The sequence below is a fragment of the Mya arenaria genome, chromosome 7 (genome assembly GCF_026914265.1).
Source record: "Mya arenaria isolate MELC-2E11 chromosome 7, ASM2691426v1".
NCBI classification, from domain to species: Eukaryota; Metazoa; Mollusca; class Bivalvia; order Myida; family Myidae; genus Mya; species Mya arenaria.
In genome coordinates, this window is record NC_069128.1 from 41,948,249 (window position 1) to 41,967,636 (window position 19,388).

Sequence of the window (19,388 nt, forward strand, 5' to 3'; positions counted from 1 at the left end):
GCAGCAGACCGAACGGATCTCTAAGAATTGTGATGTATTGAATAGTGTGTAGGAAGTTCCAGGCATTATGGCGGCTGCTCGGGATCTGACAATGTAGCTTAGCTCTATGATTATCTCAAGACTGTGGGTCGATATATGGTTAAGCTTAGAATCAGTAGTTAGGATTAAAGTCGATACGAAGAGAAGGCAGGGGGACTGGAGTTATATTTGATGAGTTACGCATAATCGTAAGTATACTTTTCATAGAAATTACGATACATGTTATTACCATTGAATTGATCAGAACATTTAAATGTACGATGCATCTAATTATCATTGAATTCAGCAGAATATTATTATTTTTTATATTGCAAGCATTGAACATACGAAAACTATAACCGCCATTGAATTAATCGGAACAGCATTTTAATTTATATTGCGATCATAGAATATACGATCAATCATTTTGCCATTGAATTAATCAGAACTTATTCAGGATTTATATTTCAATCGAATAATATACGACAAATATAATTATCATCGTATTAATCAGACTGTCATTTTGATTGATGTTGTAATCATGACATAAAGGACGGGAATGTTCGATCCATTTGGTGAGTAAGTATCATATTGGAGGGGGGGAGGGTACATTTTTACGACGCCACCTTGATATTCATCCATCAGTGTCGGACCCAGTTGAGGGTATTTTTCAAGTAAGGCTGTGGGCATTGGTGCACTAACTGGGTGTTACCCTGGTTCGAGCTATTTTGGTCCTTCAACGTGCGCTGTCACATGGGACCCTCGTTAAGCGTCCTTCCAGAAAGACGGTTACCTTTGTTAGTGCTAAGGAGGGGGTTCGAACCTGCGACTCCTGGATTTACAGTCGAGAGTCTCACCACTTGTCCATGGATCAGCCACTTACAGAGTATATGATCATTTTATAACACATAATCAATCGCTTCAAGCAGGCCAATGAGAGCCTAGTATTTCAAGCACTCTATTTTGGTTATTGGTGTACGTGCCTTTGTCGATTCATAAATTGGGCCTTTAAGTCACTTATAATGTTCGACTTACAAAAGGTCCTAGGATAAACTATAAGTTGAATTCAAACGTACATAATGAATTATAGATTGCTATTGTCAAAATGAATTTTTTTGTACATTCATGGAACCAACTTATACCTCATCAAATGATATTATGCAGATGTATTTTATTAATTTTAAGTAAATATGACAGTCCGATTAAAATCGAGTGGGGAAGATCACAATCGATTATTGACGATGTTGCGTACCCATTGCGATTAATCGATTCCATTCCCATTACTTATATTACACACATTTAATTATGACAAAGTACTTTAATAGAAAAACCAACATGTGTTTGTCACCATGAGTTAAATTAGTGACCACTTTTTCACCAGAGGTAGCAGTATAAATTAGAGATGGTGAAACCAATTAAAGGGACGTAATCAAGGTTGATGCATAAATATATTTTGTAACTCTAATGCATTATTATTTTTAACTCGTTTGACAATAATGACAAAAAACATATGATTTGTGTATAGATTAAAAATATATGCCTTTATATATGTTTTATTTTTAATCTGAAGCTATATACATGGCCACTAATTCCACTGTTATAAATCGCCAAATTATAGCTAATATTTTTTATCTGTACACAAATTATATGTCTTTTTTGTATTGATCATTAAAGTCAAATGAATTAAACATAATAATGCATTTAAATTGCATTAACCTATGTTGTGCCACTAAAACATATCTCAAAATGTAATAAGCATCTCTAATTGATGATGCCAGCCATGGTTTATCTAGCAAATGTGTTGATATAAGAAGCCCGTGAATTCATAAAAGCTGCCTTAAAAATGTACACTTCTGTCGCTTCGTTAAAAGGGAAATCGTACAAAATGTAATGCTAATTTAGAGTGCCTTCTATGGTTACTGGTGTGAAAATGAATCCGTCGCCACATGACGTCGTCATAATTGTAAATAAACGCATTTTTTCCAAACTGTGTTGTACATGGGAAGTATGTTAGTTAGACGTTTAGTGGACACCCGAAATTTCTTAAATACGCATGTCTTTGAAACAAGACATGGCATAACATTCCATTCCATTGGAATTAGATTCCATTTAATTCCATTTGAAATAGATTCCATTCCATTCCACTGAAATTGGATCGCATAACATTCCATTCCATTCCATGGGAATTAGATTCCATTCCATTCCATTGGAATTGGATCACACTACATTCCATTCCATTCCATGGGAATTAGATTCCATTTAATCCCAATCCAATATAATTTGAATCCTTATCATGTCAGTCCATTGTTATTTGATTCATTTTTTCTTATATATAGAGTGTATCTGCAAAAGTCTGTATCCATTTCCAGCATTATAACTATATTTAGAAGATGTTTCAAAGCAACACATATTCATGTATGTTCCTATTAACAAGACTACATGCATAATTGATGTTTCGGCGCTGCGCATCATTGTTATGAACACCTGCACCTGTGCAGGGCTAGGTACCGTCTCATAAAATTTACATCAATATAGTACTTTTCCAAAATGCAAATCTTGCATGGTACAGCGATTCTCCTGTTTGTTTTGTTTAATCCAAACGTTGCCATAAATAAACTTGTTTATTTTAGCAAATGCACTATCATTGCAATGCAAAACTCATTTTTACCATTGTTTAGCTAAAATATTTCTTTATTGTTGACATCCAATCAATACATACACATGTCTACCCGGTCCAATTGTAACAACTCGGCCATCTTCGGGAAGCTTCGAGTTAATTCCTGTGGGATACTGGCCGAGATGTTCCGATTGTACCCAGTCACTTAAAGTACTGTTTTGTATACTTGCCTGAGGTTTGGTTGTCTCATTTATTTTACGCAAGGGAAATGTTTCATTATCCATTAGTTAATTGTTTTAATCAGAATCTGGTTTCTTTTCTCTATTTGATATGCAAAACACTTGTTAAACCTACTAAAATATTAATGGATACTTTATCACATTTTGTTTAAAATTGTTAAATAAATTGAATACACATGTGGCCATTAATATGTGGACACGCCAAACAGCGTAAGTAGAGTCGACATACTCTGAAAGCGGATCGTTCGTAGGGCACGACAGTGTTGCAGAGCACATTTTAAATACAAACACAATATTTTGCACCTTCAATGTCCAGTAGTAAGCAAATCTGGCTTACCCTACAACTGAACTTAATTCACTCTTCACTCTTCAATAGTTGCAAGGGGAGATCAATGCCTGATAAAATGTCAAACATTTCTAAAATAGAATATTAAACATCGAGGTATCGCCTTAAATGTTCTGCAATCTATATGCAAATCTTAAGTATACAACACCCAAACTCAATAATGATTGCAAGGGGAGATCATTACTTAATCGAGTCAAACAACATTCGGAACTCCTCGGCCATTTTTATCGAAAAAAACCTCGGATGTATGCCGGTACATCAGTTGAAGTAGTTCGTAAATTTTTGAATTATATCATTAATTAAATGTAGTGTTTTAGCTCGTATTTATTGATCTAAAATTCAATTGATTGGCAGGAAAGAGTATTATTGCAAACATAATTAAGGTGTATTAGTAAAAGTAGTTCCTAAAATGTATGATAATAGTATTAATTAATTTTACGGCCGTATTCCGCTCTTGTGATGTCAAATCGTTGCGCGATGTTAAAATGACGTCATAAAACAAAGAAGTGCGTCGTTAAAATGATATTTATTCTGAAAACAAGTGGCTTTTAAGTGATCAAACCAGTAATGTATATAATAAAAGGGTTATTAGTACTGTGTTTTGATCCGGAATGTAGTATTCGACTCTTGTGGATTTTTGCAGATTTGGAAAAATCCACTCAAGTTTAATACAACCTCCGGTATCAAAACGCAGTACTAATAACCCTATTGTATAGAAATGTTTATAACTAAGTTAAAATTGATTCACAGTGTAGTGTAGTATTGCATAAATCATGATTTATATGGGGAAAGTCAGAAGGCTAAACTGCTAAATAGAAACTTTTACGCGATCTACTTGCAGCATAGCAAAGAATTCCTTCATTGTAAACCGTCCATTTACACCCGAGGATGTTTTAAAAGAGAGACTTAGTAAAACCAATTATGGGTAGTTCTCAATATTGTGATTTACTCACTGCTTACGTTTCATCATTTCTTATTTTGTATGTATGTCATTCATTTGTGTCATTCATTTACTATGTTCAATATTTTCTGCAGTAAATACTGGTTAAACCAAAGAAAAATTGCCGAGGTGCTTCGATTGTACCAGAATAACACCTTATTTGACGGTATATGACTTCATCCTTATGTTTTATTTGGACAATTTCCATTTTGAAAATTGCCAATTTATTGATCTTTTTTCCATTGTTTCTTTTCATCATATTTAACATTTTATGCGAAGAATCAGGAAATCAGTTAAACGTTTTAGCGGTAATAATTGATACTCCAGAGCAAATCAATTCAGACATGCCCATCCTTGCGCAAATGGAACCGAACTCTTCCGATCAAACTACATAAAAAGAAATCTCCAACAAATATAATAAATCACAGACTCTTTATAAAGGGGAATCGATACGGACCCATTCATATTGGATATGTTGTTTCCTTGTTTTGGGAATCAATGTTTGTGACTCCGCTAGATATGACGAATGGAACACTTTCTCGGAGTTATAGGAAATAAATGAGGTCGGGGGAAAATGTGAGCAATTTGTTTCTTCATATAAGATTGTATCTGAAGTAGATGATTATGCTGAGTTCTTCACACATTCTTTTATCTGATGTGAACATATAGAATAAGCTGTTTGTTCATTTCACTTGTGATCTTTATTTAGATTTGCTTTTACATATGGCAATTATATGTCAAACTGTAAAGATTTAGCGGTGTGCTTGTATGTGACAATTAAGTCTTAATGTTTAATTTTATTTCTCGACAAATTTCTGTATAAGGCACAACAACATTCGGAACTCCTCGGCCATTTTTATCGAAAACAACCTCGGATGTATGCCGGTACATCAGTAGAAGTAGTTCGTAAATTTTTGAATTATATCATTAATTAAATGTAGTGTTTTAGCTTGTATTTGTAGATCTAAGTTTAAATTGATTGCCAGTGAAGTGTATTATTGCAAACATGATTAAGATTCCCGAGAGTTAAGTCATTAAATTTAACTGCTAAATAAAATTACTACGAGATCTACTTTCAGCGGACTTATAAAGACCCGTTTTCTGACATTGTAAACCACATACATCCGAGGTTGTTTTAGATAAAAATGGCCATGGAGCTCCGATTTGCGCAACGACAAATGGCAAACAAAACAGTTTGCATGTTCGCATTTGAATCAAATGATTCATTTTTAAAGTTTCTATTGACTGAAAAGTAACATAAAGATGCACTATTATTCACAAATACGATTTACCACAATTAATTCAATTGTTTAAATATACCAAAAAGAATGAACGAATGTCAAAAACAATGGTTCTTATGAAGGATACCGTGTTAAAATTGAAAGCAAGGTGCAGAAAACTTGGTACTTCTACCTTATAGACAATAGTAGATCACAGTAAATCTTTAAGCACTGACCAATCAATTAATATTTTTGCGTTTTAGCTATTAAATACACGGTCAAAATCGTGTTATTATTTATTAATATGTTCCATTAATGCATTCTTTAGTAAGTAGTTAAAGGTTTATCACTCAAAATTTATGTTTGTTATACATTTGTATGTATAATAGTGTCTCTTTAATGTTCATATTGACAACACGCGTTTTTTTACGGACTCATTGCTTTTTCTTTTTGTAGAAAAGGAGTATGTTTTCAGCGTTCTTAAAATATCTCTAGAATGCAAATTCTTGCTTAAAGATCACGCAACAATATCATTGTATCGATCTTCTCCGTTCTTAATTATATACCGTTGTCTCGGTTTGTTCAGCTAAGTCATATATTAAGTTTATCCCCTTTTAATAATGCGATGAACCATTGAACGAATTTTATGTCTTTTTCAGCATAATCTTTCCAGTGAAAATTGGAATCAACCAGTATTTAATCCGACCATTGATCTACCTCAAGGGAATTTATAGACCGAAAATCAAACATGGAGAAGCTTAAATCAAAGACGTATCGACGAGATGTCATAGACAATTTTTTCACCTATGTCGATAAGGACCTTCTGATTTGCAAGCTCTTCTATTTCTTCTTCTTCGCCGCTTTTGGATCACTATACCCGTTATTGGCCATATATTTCAAACAGTTGGGTATGAACGCAACTCAGAGTGGTATCTTGGTCGGCTTCCGGCCCTTTATAGAGTTCTGCAGCGCACCCTTTTGGGGCGGTGTAGCAGACCGATGGCGCAAGTGGAGATTCCTACAGCTCATGTCTGTCGGAAGCTGGGTGGTGTTTACTCTGGCAATGGCGTTTGTAAAACCTCCACATGTCTTCTGCTTCGGCGAAAATAACATCACCGAAACGGACATTATCAATTACGAAAAAGATTTAATCAAGCCAGCATACAGCACTGTCTATTACGAACGTGGAGCTGTGCGAGACGCCTTTTTCGCTCTGCTTCTCATTGTGGTAATTGGGGAGTTCTTCAGTGCCCCAGCAGTAACATTCGCAGACACTGTTACATTGTCATATCTGGGAGAAGATACAGACAATTACGGCCGGCAGAGAATGTTCGGTTCACTTGGCTGGGGGCTTTCTATGTTCTTTGTTAGCATAGCGTTAGACGGCTCAACTACATTTCCCGGCCATCCGTGCGAGACGCAACATAAAAGGGAGAAAGACTATATTCTATGTTTTGCTGTTTTCTCTGTACTCATGTCATGTGCCGCCATTACAGCTTTCCAATTCAAATTTGCCGGTCAGGACGAGAGTATATCGTGCTGGCCTTCACCATTTGTCAAGGCTAAAAACAAAGTAATGGAACTTGTTTTCGGCCAAGCAAATATAGAAAAAGAAAAACTAGTCGAAGACGACGACGAGTTCAGATTTGGGCAGCCAAAACAGACAACAATTAAAAACGAAAATCAAGAACCAAAACTTGGCGAAAATGGAAAACCTCTACAAATTTCTCTAGAAGAATCAAAACAAGACATGGTTTCTGACGTTGTCAACAGCCCAGGGGCGGCCCCTGCAAAACCTCCACCATTTGACCCTGATGACCCTTTTTTGGGCCGCTGGACGGCTGTTTTGAAGATTCTCGCCCAACTGAAATTTGTCTCCGTTTTGTTCGTGGCTTGGTTCATGGGTTTTGGTGTTGGGCTAATCTTCACATTCCTGTTCTGGCATCTCCAGGTAAGCTTTGTAATTCGTAATTACTATTTTGTGTGAATGTTACAATCGGTAAGTTTCCCACCAATTGCTCACCAATTCTTAATGCGTTACGAGTATTACTAGCTTTGTGTTATTATTGCAAAATATTTAAATGGGAAAATATTTGATAGCTCATCTAAATACAGAGACCACCTGCCCTAACAGACCAGATATTCTTTTCTCCGTTGTGTGTTTGGTTAAGACAGGGTTACTATGTTTACCACTCATCCCGACATTACATCAACTCAGATATTGTTCCACATGCTTAATGTGTAGACTCTAATGACATCGTCAATCGTAGCTACCCCGGGAAGCTTGGACACTATATTTATTTCTTTTAATAATAGCCGAGTTTGTTTCGATTGATGAAATCGTGTTGCAAAACAATTAGAAACCCCCTTTCCTGAACTAACTTTGATGTACAAATTAGTTTTTAGGCATACGTTTCAACATCAAAACAGGAAATTAAAAGTGTGACGAGGAAAAAACTGATTAATTATATCGAAGTCATGTCTGGTATTCGATATCCTCTGTCGATAAGATATCAATATAATAAATCGCAAAACTAGTAAAAGGCGCTGTTAGTATTGGCTGAAAAATACATTAATGGACAATTTTTGATCTACCATGGTAAGATTTGTTTGGTCTTCATGTAAGTGGTCACCGAAACCTCCCTTGGGTTTTCTAAGGATTCCAAAGCCATTGAAGACGACACTATAGCCAATAGTGTCCAGTAGTTTTGTGATTCATTAGTGTAGAGAGTTGTTCTGTATAGTATATATATATCTGATTTATTTTCACAGCTGCGGTCTTTATGCCTTAAATGTAATATTCGGTCGACTATTTTACTCTTAGGCTTGTCCATGTAATCGTATTGGATTGATCATATTTCTTCATTTCTAAACAACCAACAACCTATTTATTTGATAAATATTCTTACGTAACAATATACAGCCCGTTTTGTCTTCCTTTTATACAAATAATCCTGCTATGGAATCTACACGCCCGACAGTGACAACGCATACTAATACTCCACTCCATTAATCATGCTTGCCAAGTTTGTTTGCAAAAGACAAATTAAACCATGGCTGAAAGCAAAATTGTTCGATCTGCTTTTCTATCTTATACATTTTAAAAGATTTTCGGTTTCTACACTTTAATTTTACATGTATCTTGCAGGATCTTGGCGGAAGTCCGACGCTTTTCGGCGTCGCCTCTGTCATCAATCACACCTCCGAGTTGCTCGCTTACTTCCTGTGCTCCCGTTTCATCGCCACATTCGGTACGCTCCTACTTTTTTCTTAAACTTTGAATAGTTTTAAATGCAATATCTATGACCTATTTGACATTTTGTGATTTTAGATATGAAGTTTCTATTAAACTAAGATAACAATGATAGTTACAAAGATGGCCTGCGACCAACGCAATATGACACCAAAGGATGATTTACAATTGGCATGACACCACCTGTCAATCAAACTGTCGGCTGATAACTACAAAGTCAATCATATTGATTGCATCGAAGCCATTGTCTGTAGCTATGTGCACCGGTATTTTCGTTTGATAGTTTATACAGTTTTTTCTCTCCATTCAATAAAACGCATGCCAAAAAGTAACCAGACTGGTCTGCGATTCAACATTTGATAACACAGCTGGAAAATAACACATCACTGAGAGTCATATGACATTATAAGATCAGGCAAGTCAGAGCCTGATGGTGTATATGGACCGAGGTGATAGCTGAGGTTAATTCACCTTTTGAGACTGAGTTGTAGGCCCTTATAACGCCATTTTGCCTGAAGTGGTGTGTTACATTTCTTATATTATACCATACATTTTATATTACCATTCGATACTTTTTTAAGCGCGTTTTATTGGACAAAGTTGTCGTCTGGCCATATTTAGAAATGTGACAAACGCAGAGCCGATCTCAACAGTTTTATGACGCAAGAGGTACATAATAATTTTTTGGATAAGTTCGGACCGGCGCAAAAATAGGCCACCGCCGTCATAAAAATAGGTGTTTTTTATATATTGATAAACTGACCGGTCGCTTTTATATATGAAATAATGGACACATTTATGTAAGATATATTATTTCGATAAGGAGCTACTCGAAGTGTCAATGTTGTTTACTGCAAGATGTCATCGCATTGGGTTCGTTGGATAACGAATCCGACGGAATTGGTTATGAGTTGTTTTGTATTCGGACTTATTTAGAATTTAATTATACTTTGGTAAAAAGTCCTATCTCTTTAGCAATCCTGATACTCGGTAAACTACGACATCGTTTAATTATTCACAACATGTCAGATAATTTTCCTCGCCTTGAGCTCTGTCTGTGACTAAGGATCGAAGCACAATTGTGTACATTTTGTTTTTAAGTCAGATATGGTTGTCTTCTATCTTGTCTATTTCCTGTGAAAGAAGATCGATATTGGTTCATGTTTTCTATGTTGAAACAAAAATAAAAACTTGACAATAATAAAAGTGTTTTTTTTTAAGATTGTTTATCGAAGTTTATAAGTAATGTAAACACATAATCACGGTACAAGGCTATTCATAATGTAAAGCTTAATTGCATACCCTGGCAAATTGATTACAAAAGTCTAGTACTCAAATAATAAATGAACTTCGGACGTTTGATTGGACGCGTGAAATAGTCGATACGGAAACAGCCAAGAAGTTAAATAAAAATATTCAGGCAATATTACTTTTCGATTGCCTATTTTCCGAGGGTTTTCTATAGAGTGATTAAGAGTTGTGAGGAAGAAAAATGGGACACTAAATGTCCATCAATGTTACCAAACAAACACTTTGCTGTTCATTGCATTTTATTAGGTTGACAAGATCGAATCATTGAATGTAAGCGCTGCGTTTGTCATCCCAAAGGAAATCCAAAACATTTTCAGATTGCAATATTGGCTTGCAATTTTCTTGTTTGCTGAACATCGTGAGAAAGTAAACAGTTTCTTTGAAAGTGAGCAGATAGGTTTGCAGTTCCCATTACAAATCACAGAGATTTGCGAATAAAGAGATACGCTCTCTGCACATACGCTGCATGTGATCACATATAAAATTGCAATATTATTCAATTAACACTCTTGTGTTTCTTTTTGGCGACCGAAAAGGTATATCAAGCTTAAGGTGGATGACATATAAGAACCCATAAAATGAAAATAACCAGATACTATAATGCTCTCCATATCTAAGTCACATAAATTGGCAAAAACAACAAGATTTTATTGAATCGTCAAACTTACAAATCACATTAAACATAAAAAAATACACGAGCAAGCCAGGTACACAGTGGCAAAAACAACCAATAATGCAGTGTTCTCTGCCGCGTCACACAATGGTGCAAATGAGCAGCAACCGCTGCTGTGTTCTCTTGTGGATCACACAAGTGTGCAAAGGAGCAGCAACCACTGCTGTGTTCCTTTGTGGATCACACTATGGTGCAAAGGAGCAGCAACCACTACTGTGTTCTTTGGCGGGTCACACAATGGTGCAAAAGAGCAGCAACCACTGCTGTGTTCTCTTTTGGATCACACAATGGTGCAAAGGAGAAGCAACCACTGCTGTGTTCTCTTGTGGATCACACAATGGTGCAAATGAGCAGCAACCACTGCTGTGTTCTCTTGTGGATCACACAATGGTGCAAAGGAGAAGCAACCACTGCTGTGTTCTCTTGTGGGTCACACAATGGTGCAAAGGAGCAGCAACCACTGCTGTGTTCTCTTGTGGATCACACAATGGTGCAAATGAGCAGCAACCACTGCTGTGTTCTCTTGTGGATCACACAATGGTGCAAAGGAGCAGCAACCGCTGCTGTGTTCTCTTGTGGATCACACAATGGTGCAAAGGAGCAGCAACCGCTGCTGTGTTCTCTTGTGGGTCACACAATGGTGCAAAGGAGCAGCAACCGCTGCTATGTTCTCTTGTGGGTCACACAATGGTGCAAAGGAGCAGCAACCGCTGCTGTGTTCTCTTGTGGGTCACACAATGGTGCAAAGGAGCAGCAACCACTGCTGTGTTCTCTTGTGGATCACACAATGGTGCAAATGAGCAGCAACCACTGCTGTGTTCTCTTGTGGGTCACACAATGGTGCAAAGGAGCAGCAACCACTGCTGTGTTCTCTTGTGGGTCATACAATGGTGCAAAGGAGCAGCAACCACTGCTGTGTTCTCTTGTGGATCACACAATGGTGCAAAGGAGCAGCAACCACTGCTGTGTTCTCTTGTGGATCACACAATGGTGCAAAGGAGCAGCAACCACTGCTGTGTTCTCTTGTGGATCACACAATGGTGCAAAGGAGCAGCAACCACTGCTGTGTTCTCTTGTGGATCACACAATGGTGCAAAGGAGAAGCAACCACTGCTGTGTTCTCTTGTGGATCACACAATGGTGCAAAGGAGAAGCAACCACTGCTGTGTTCTCTTGCGGATCACACAATGGTGCAAAGGAGAAGCAACCACTGCTGTGTTCTCTTGTGGATCACACAATGGTGCAAAGGAGCAGCAACCACTGCTGTGTTCTCTTGTGGATCACACAATGGTGCAAAGGAGCAGCAACCACTGCTGTGTTCTCTTGCGGATCACACAATGGTGCAAAGGAGAAGCAGCCACTGCTGTGTTCTCTTGTGGATCACACAATGGTGCAAAGGAGCTGCAACCACTGCGTGTTCTCTTGTGGATCACACAATGGTGCAAAGGAGCAGCAACCACCGCTGTGTTCTCTTGCGGATCACACAATGGTGCAAAGGAGCAGCAACCACCGCTGTGTTCTCTTGTGGATCACACAATGGTGCAAAGGAGCAGCAACCACTGCTGTGTTCTCTTGTGGATCACACAATGGTGCAAAGGAGCAGCAACCACTGCTGTGTTCTCTTGCGGATCACACAATGGTGCAAAGGAGCAGCAACCACTGCTGTGTTCTCTTGCGGATCACACAATGGTGCAAAGGAGCAGCAACCACTGCTGTGTTCTCTTGCGGATCACACTATGGTGCAAAGGAGCAGCAACCACCGCTGTGTTCTCTTGCGGATCACACTATGGTGCAAAGGAGCAGCAACCACCGCTGTGTTCTCTTGCGGATCACACTATGGTGCAAAGGAGCAGCAGCCACCGCTGTGTTCTCTTGCGGATCACACAATGGTGCAAAGGAGAAGCAGCCACTGCTGTGTTCTCTTGTGGATCACACAATGGTGCAAAGGAGCAGCAACCACTGCTGTGTTCTCTTGCGGATCACACAATGGTGCAAAGGAGCAGCAACCACTGCTGTGTTCTCTTGTGGATCACACTATGGTGCAAAGGAGCTGCAACCACTGCTGTGTTCTCTTGTGGATCACACTATGGTGCAAAGGAGCTGCAACCACTGCTGTGTTCTCTTGTGGATCACACAATGGTGCAAAGGAGCAGCAAACACTGCTGTGTTCTCTTGTGGATCACACAATCGTGCAAATGAGCAGCAACCACCGCTGTGTTCTCTTGCGGATCACACAATGGTGCAAAGGAGCAGTAACTACTGCTGTGTTCTTTGGTGGGTCACACAAGGGTTCAAATGAGCAGCAACCATTGCTGTTTTCTCTCGCGGTAACACAACGGTGCAAGTGAGCAGCAACAACTGCTGTATACTTTTGCGGGTCACACCACGGTCCGCCCAAAGGAGCATCAGCTACTACTGTATTCTTTGGCGGGTCACACAATGGTGCAAATAAGCAGCAAACAATGCTGTGGTTTCTGCCGTGTCACACATCTCGGCAAATAAGCAGCAACCACTACTGTGTTCTCTGGCGGATCAAACAATGTTGCAAACGAAACTAATTTGTGTTTTCTAATAGAGTTCCCATATACGTGTCATTAACTAGTACCAGAAATTTCACATCAGGCGCAAACAAACATCATGTACATTTGTAGATTTGTTTCCTAATGCATTTTCGATATGTTTGGAGCTTTAAAAGGTATTTGTTTCCTAACGTAACAGTGTTCGATTTATCTACTTTTCTTGTCCCACTACAACTATGTTTGTAATTTCTACTTTTAGGTCACATCAAGGTCCTGTACATGGGTTTAGTAGGAAACATTGTACGCTTCATCTACATTTCGTGTCTCACGAGTCCCTGGATGGTGCTGCCGTTTGAGCTCGTGCAAGGTTAGCTACGTTGACATAACAATTGTTGACAACTTAGATATACGTTTTTAAATCGACATGGTTGGTCACATATGGTTTTTGAAAAAAGATATACCGAACACATTTGAAGTTAAACTACCGCCAAACATTCAAATGCAAATATTTTTATTAATGTGTATTGTAATCCTGTCGTTTTTTTGGAACAACTGTTGAAATGATATACTATGAGTATTTTGTTAAAGAAACTAGGTTATACTTAATGTGTGATAAAGGTTATACAACACGTTGTACTCTTGCAGGTCTTACACACGCCGCAGTGTGGGCAACGACTTGTTCCTACGTGATGCAGGCCATTCCATTGACGTTACGTTCTTCGGCACAGGGGATCCTACAGGGCCTTCACCACGGGCTTGGGAGGGGATGCGGGGCTGTCTTTGGCGGCATGCTCGTATACAGCTATGGTATTTATTCTTTTTTCATTGCTTTGTCGCAAATTGGTTGAACCACCGAGTGAGCTCTGACATATTTCTCATTGACCTTACCATTGCGGTTTACGAAACATTCACTAATAACGATATGTTAATACCAGATGGCTCTCATCTGTTTATTATCAAACCAAAAAACTTGAAGAAAGAGATAATTCGCCGGTAATTACATTGACTTCAGCTATTATCACCTTTGATTACTCTAAAGATGTAAATGTATCACGAATTCTTAGCAAAATGTAATAGAAATAATTCAAATGCAAATATGCCAGTGCCCTTCTTTCCCCCGTGTTTCAAAGAAACGATTATCATTCCAGTTAAACGCCCAATTCCCTTCTACTCCCACACATTTTGTCACATGGTTATTTAAATGTTAATGTTGATCAGACTCTGGACAAAATCGAAATCTCTCGTTCTATAGCTCATACACAGTTCTTCAACTAACGCTTTGTTTGCATATTTTGTTTTAACATGGGAAAATATCAGTTCTGGTGAAACCAAATGGAATTGACAAGCTGGAACTTCATTTTTCCTGATTATTTCTAAACTTTAATTATATTGCATTTCTTTCTTAATTTACAACATTTAAATTCAATCTCCTCAATATCAAGATGTGAACGCGAATAATTCTACACAAAATTGCGAAACAGATTACCATTTCGTCAGTGGCCTTTGGCATTTATGTTTAGGCATGACAATATTAATATTCACTCTATTGAGCTGAACAATTTGTTAAGAAACTTAATACAGATCTTTCCCTTGGCAGCATTTTGCAAGTTAAAATCCATACAACACGGATAAAAACATAGCAAAACAAACCACACCAAAACAAACTTAAAAATGTTTTCATGACTAAAATATCACTATTAACGCCAGTGTTAATAGTTAAATATGGTTGTTATGTTAAAGGGAAAAAATGATATGTTTACTAAGAATATATCAGTTTGGATGAATTCATAAAAAACATGAGTGCGCGTGTTTGTAAAATCATAATTTGGAAAGTTAAAAGAAATTGTGTTTAGCGCTACCTAATATGTATTTAGTTAAACCTAAAATTCCCCTGACTGTTTCTTTTTTTTCTACGAATTGCGATGACTTTATAACTTGTCATAGGGAGGTCGTTGATTTATCACGACACTATCGTTTTTATTTAAACCTAGTGATACGGGCGCGTCAATCAGTTTTACAAAAAACGGTCGTAATGTCATTAACTCCGAAGAGGCGGTAAATTCGAAAGCCACAACAACGGCATCGAATAATCAGATTTGCCACTTAGAAGGGTTTCGTTTGTCAACGCGCCGTTCATGCAATCGTAATTTCAAGCCACAATTTAAGTTATACTAATGCAAACTGTGCGTGTATTGAAGCTTTGCGATTTGCCCTTATTTTCGACGTTAGTTTCACGTGATACGTAAAAATATACGCCATATCCACGGTGGAGAACCCACGTGACTTATTTGGTAAAGTGCACGGCAACAAATGTCAACAAGTCTGATTCAGGTAAGGTTTTTAAAGATAACTTTCTTAATATTTGGAGAATTTTTGTAAAATAAAGACCATAAACCCCGCATTTAAGAGTTCTATCAACGGTAATAAAGAACTTTCTCTAATTTTCTAAAGTTTTCCTGAAAATCTTGACCAACTGATTTCTCAGAGTTGAAATCTAAGGCAAAGTACACGGATTTTGACAAATCTATCGCTTTACTTCATGTTAGCCGTAAATAATTAATACACAAATGTTATTTTAAGCAATTTTTATGTATTTTATAGTTTTCAGCGTGTATTGTTGAACTTCTTATAGTTATTTCAAAGGCGAAAATGAACTAAAACCAAATTGATAACGTACACGGACATTTTAGGTTTGATAAAGTACACGGTCGTTTACAACCGTCAGTGTATATACTCATTATTTCACTGACTGGTGCTAAAACGAGTTGTTATAGATTTATTTATAATTTTTATTCTTCAAATTCATTATTGAACATTGCTCCATGTTTGAAAAGACGCATTGTAATGGAGTGGCAATGGAAGAATGAACGCGTTTTAACAGTTAGACCGACGGAGTCGCCTAAATGATGGGCTCATTTTCATGAATCATGGAAACAAGTGTTATCACACTAAAAATCAGTCCCGTATTTTAACAATATATTCGCAATTGACATATAAAGGGCTTGAAGTTTTTGTAAAGGGTGTTCCACTTCTTTTTCGTATCGTATATGTAAAACGTGTTTGTATTCATTATACATGGTAAACAGTAACACATAACTGCTTAATAACTCTTCATTTTGTCAATTTTGAAAGAAAAGTGTTCTTGTACTTTTAATGTCTTCGATTGCTAGCTGATTTGATAGACTTATGATTTTGTGACATTTGTTTCATTTCAGAATATGCAGACTCCGACTTTATGCAAAGAATGCGGAATGGCATTTCAAAATAAAAACAACAACACCTAGTAGACCACGATAGAAGGCATTCTGGTCAATTGCCATCGTTTACACAGACACAGGTTAGTATTTAGCTTTATTATTTCGCAGAGAAATAAGAATATACTAAAGTTATACTTTTATTATGACTCCCCTCGTGTAGAGGTTAAGATTTGCCGTCGTCTGACTGTATTTTCAACGTTTTTTAGGAGTTGCGTTTTTCACATAATAATGTGGTCCGTGTTTCAGTGGACAGTGTCGTTTAGTTTTATGATGCTGATTACACGATCAAACACTCATTGCGTGGCAGTAATATAGTGTTTTTTATAAATTATATTCAATTACTGACATTGCCAGCATTTCTCCCTAACTTGTGACAGTGCATGTCTTTTTTATAGGTGCAGCAATCACGGCGAGACAAAGTTGCACGTTTGCAAATATTGTGGAAAAACTGCTCTTGCAAGACTTGAAGATACACGAAAGACGCGAAAGCGGCCAATTGAAGCTAACCTGAGATGTGTGTGGGTTCAAATTGGGTGACGCGACCAATCTCAGTGACCAGATTTCTACTAGACACAGGGGAATAACACGTCGCAAATGTCTACAGTGTCGCTCAGCATTCAAGTTCAAATCTGGACTCAGCAGGCACGTTAAGGCGAAACACACCTAATCAGGACACATTGAAAGATCACAATGGTCTAGTTAAAAGTGCATTCCAGTATGTTGCCGAGTTAGAATAACGTTTTGATGAGTTTAACATTTTATTAAGATAAATAGCAAAACGTACTGTTACCAAATGGTGCTCTTTCAAATTATTCGTTTGTCTTACAGTACTGAAAAAAATGCTGTGTAAAATTAGTATGAAAACGGATTGAGCATAAAACATTTTCACAAGGTTTAGAGATGCATTGTTGTCATTTTCCCATTGATGTCCTATAAACTCTTAACTGCATGTATCTTATATAATTCAGCAAGCTTTGAAACACAATTATTTTGTAATCACATTTCATCCTTTAGTCTAGAACATTCTAATGTTCCATGCAGCTCTTATCTAGATGTTCAAGTCTTCGTCCTAGCCTATAAGTTGGTAATATAGTGTGCTCCCATTCCTCCTTGCTGTTTCCCATCAAACTCCAAGCCTCCATCTTTACAATGAGTTCCTGTCTGTATTGTTCGAACGACCGCAGTTTTACTGATGTGGATCAGATAATATGTGTTCAGACTGAACCAAATAAAAAAATCAGCGTTACCTGAAAGGTATGAACAATATGCTTTAAATGTGGAAATATATATAAACTAATTGTGATGTGCCTATTTTATTGTTTTATATCACATCAAAAAAGGAAATTCATGAAATCTATAATCACCACAAACGGGCTGCTAACTACAGAGATGTTTTATTCGCCGTCAGTCCAGATTATAATTTATAAGTAAAACTATCAGATTTTTGAAGTAATGTATGTATGATTCTGTATTGATCTGCAAATTTAAAAGTAATCGAACTTATAATTGCAGACTTTCTCTTAAATTATCCCATAGACTATCTTTCAACTCCTCATTAAGTATGATTGCTAAATATTTAGTTATTTAGGTGTGCGTTATAATGCAAAATTTATCGATACAACTTAAATAAAAACTAAACACTATACATTCTGACTTCACGAATAGAAAATGCTTATATAACTATTAGTTTGTAAACCGCACTCTACTTTCAAACATAAACTAAAATGACCGTGTACTTTATCATCCTAAAATGTCCGTGTACGTTATCAATTTGGTTTTAGTTCATTTTTACCTTTGAAATAACTAGAAGAAGTTCAACATTACACGCTGAAAACTATAAAATACATAAAATTTGCTTAATATAAGATTTGTGTATGAATTATTTACGGCTAACATGAAGTAAAGCGATAGATTTGTCAAAAGCCGTGTACTTTGCCTTAGATTTCAACTCTGAGAAATCAGTTGGTCAAGATTTTCAGGAAAACTTTAGGATATTAGAGAAAGTTCTTTATTACCCTGGATAAAGCTCTTAAATGCGGGGTTTATGGTCTTTATTTCACAAAAATTCTCCAAATATTAAGAAAGTTATCTTTAAAAACCTTACCTGAATCGAGACTTGTTGACATTTGTTGCCGTGCACATTACCAAATAAGTCACGTGGGTTCTCCACCGTGATATCGCTGAAGCAGGCAGTCTGTTTATTCGATGTGTAAAGTCGATTGACAGGCTATTGATTTTGCACTTGATTCCAAAATCACCAGCAGGCCCCAATTTCTCGAAACTTCTTAAGTCCCTTAAAACAGGATTAAGCTAAACCCACTATCTGTCTTTCAATATTTTGCGTTTTATGTACTCCTTTAAAATTTTTAATACTTTAGATTGGAATTATCGTTACGATTGTCACGATTAAACCATTTTTCATTGATAAAAAATCGCTGAAAATATGTATTTTGGCTTTCTGAAATACGCAACTTAAGGCTGTTAAGCTTAAGAAGTTTCGAGAAATTGGTTAACGACGGAGTTGACGCCACGGTCTTCACTGCTTTAAACAATGAAACGATAATTTCATATGACGTACATTAAACAGTAATAAAATTATGTGAAGTAATATCTTCGTTGCTTCAATATTGTAGAAAAGTTCTGCGAGGATTTTGAGCTGCATAAAACTGACGCCGTCCAGAGACTGGTATCCTTGCCACCGTGTCAAGACTGTCTACACGAGTAACGGGGTGTATTTCAAACATCGCTTAGGACGTAGGGATGTCGCGATACGTCACATTAAGTCGGACTTATCTCTCCATTTCGGAAAAGGCGCACGATAAAAAAAACTGTTTTCAAGTCTCCCCGTTTACTGTTCTTGCAAAAATCTCGTAACCAACTGATACATTATATTGGACATTCTCTGAATTTTGAGCCGGTTTTCGTATGTTATCGTCTGTTCACACCATCCATAAAACATTGCCAAATCATGGGCGACAAAATAAGAGGCGGTGGG

At 37.2% G+C, this 19,388-nt stretch overlaps 1 protein-coding gene across 1 annotated transcript in view; it reads left to right on the plus strand.

The window, feature by feature from the left end:
- Window positions 1-19,388, plus strand: part of LOC128241532 (major facilitator superfamily domain-containing protein 6-like) — a 25,631-nt gene continuing 6,243 nt past the window's right edge. The window contains exons 1-5 of the mRNA XM_052958503.1: window positions 1-227; window positions 6,040-7,331; window positions 8,529-8,631; window positions 13,396-13,503; window positions 13,782-13,943. Coding sequence (XP_052814463.1) covers window positions 6,129-7,331; window positions 8,529-8,631; window positions 13,396-13,503; window positions 13,782-13,943 — 1,576 coding nt within the window. The 5' untranslated portion in view covers window positions 1-227; window positions 6,040-6,128. The remainder of the gene's footprint in view (window positions 228-6,039; window positions 7,332-8,528; window positions 8,632-13,395; window positions 13,504-13,781; window positions 13,944-19,388) is intronic.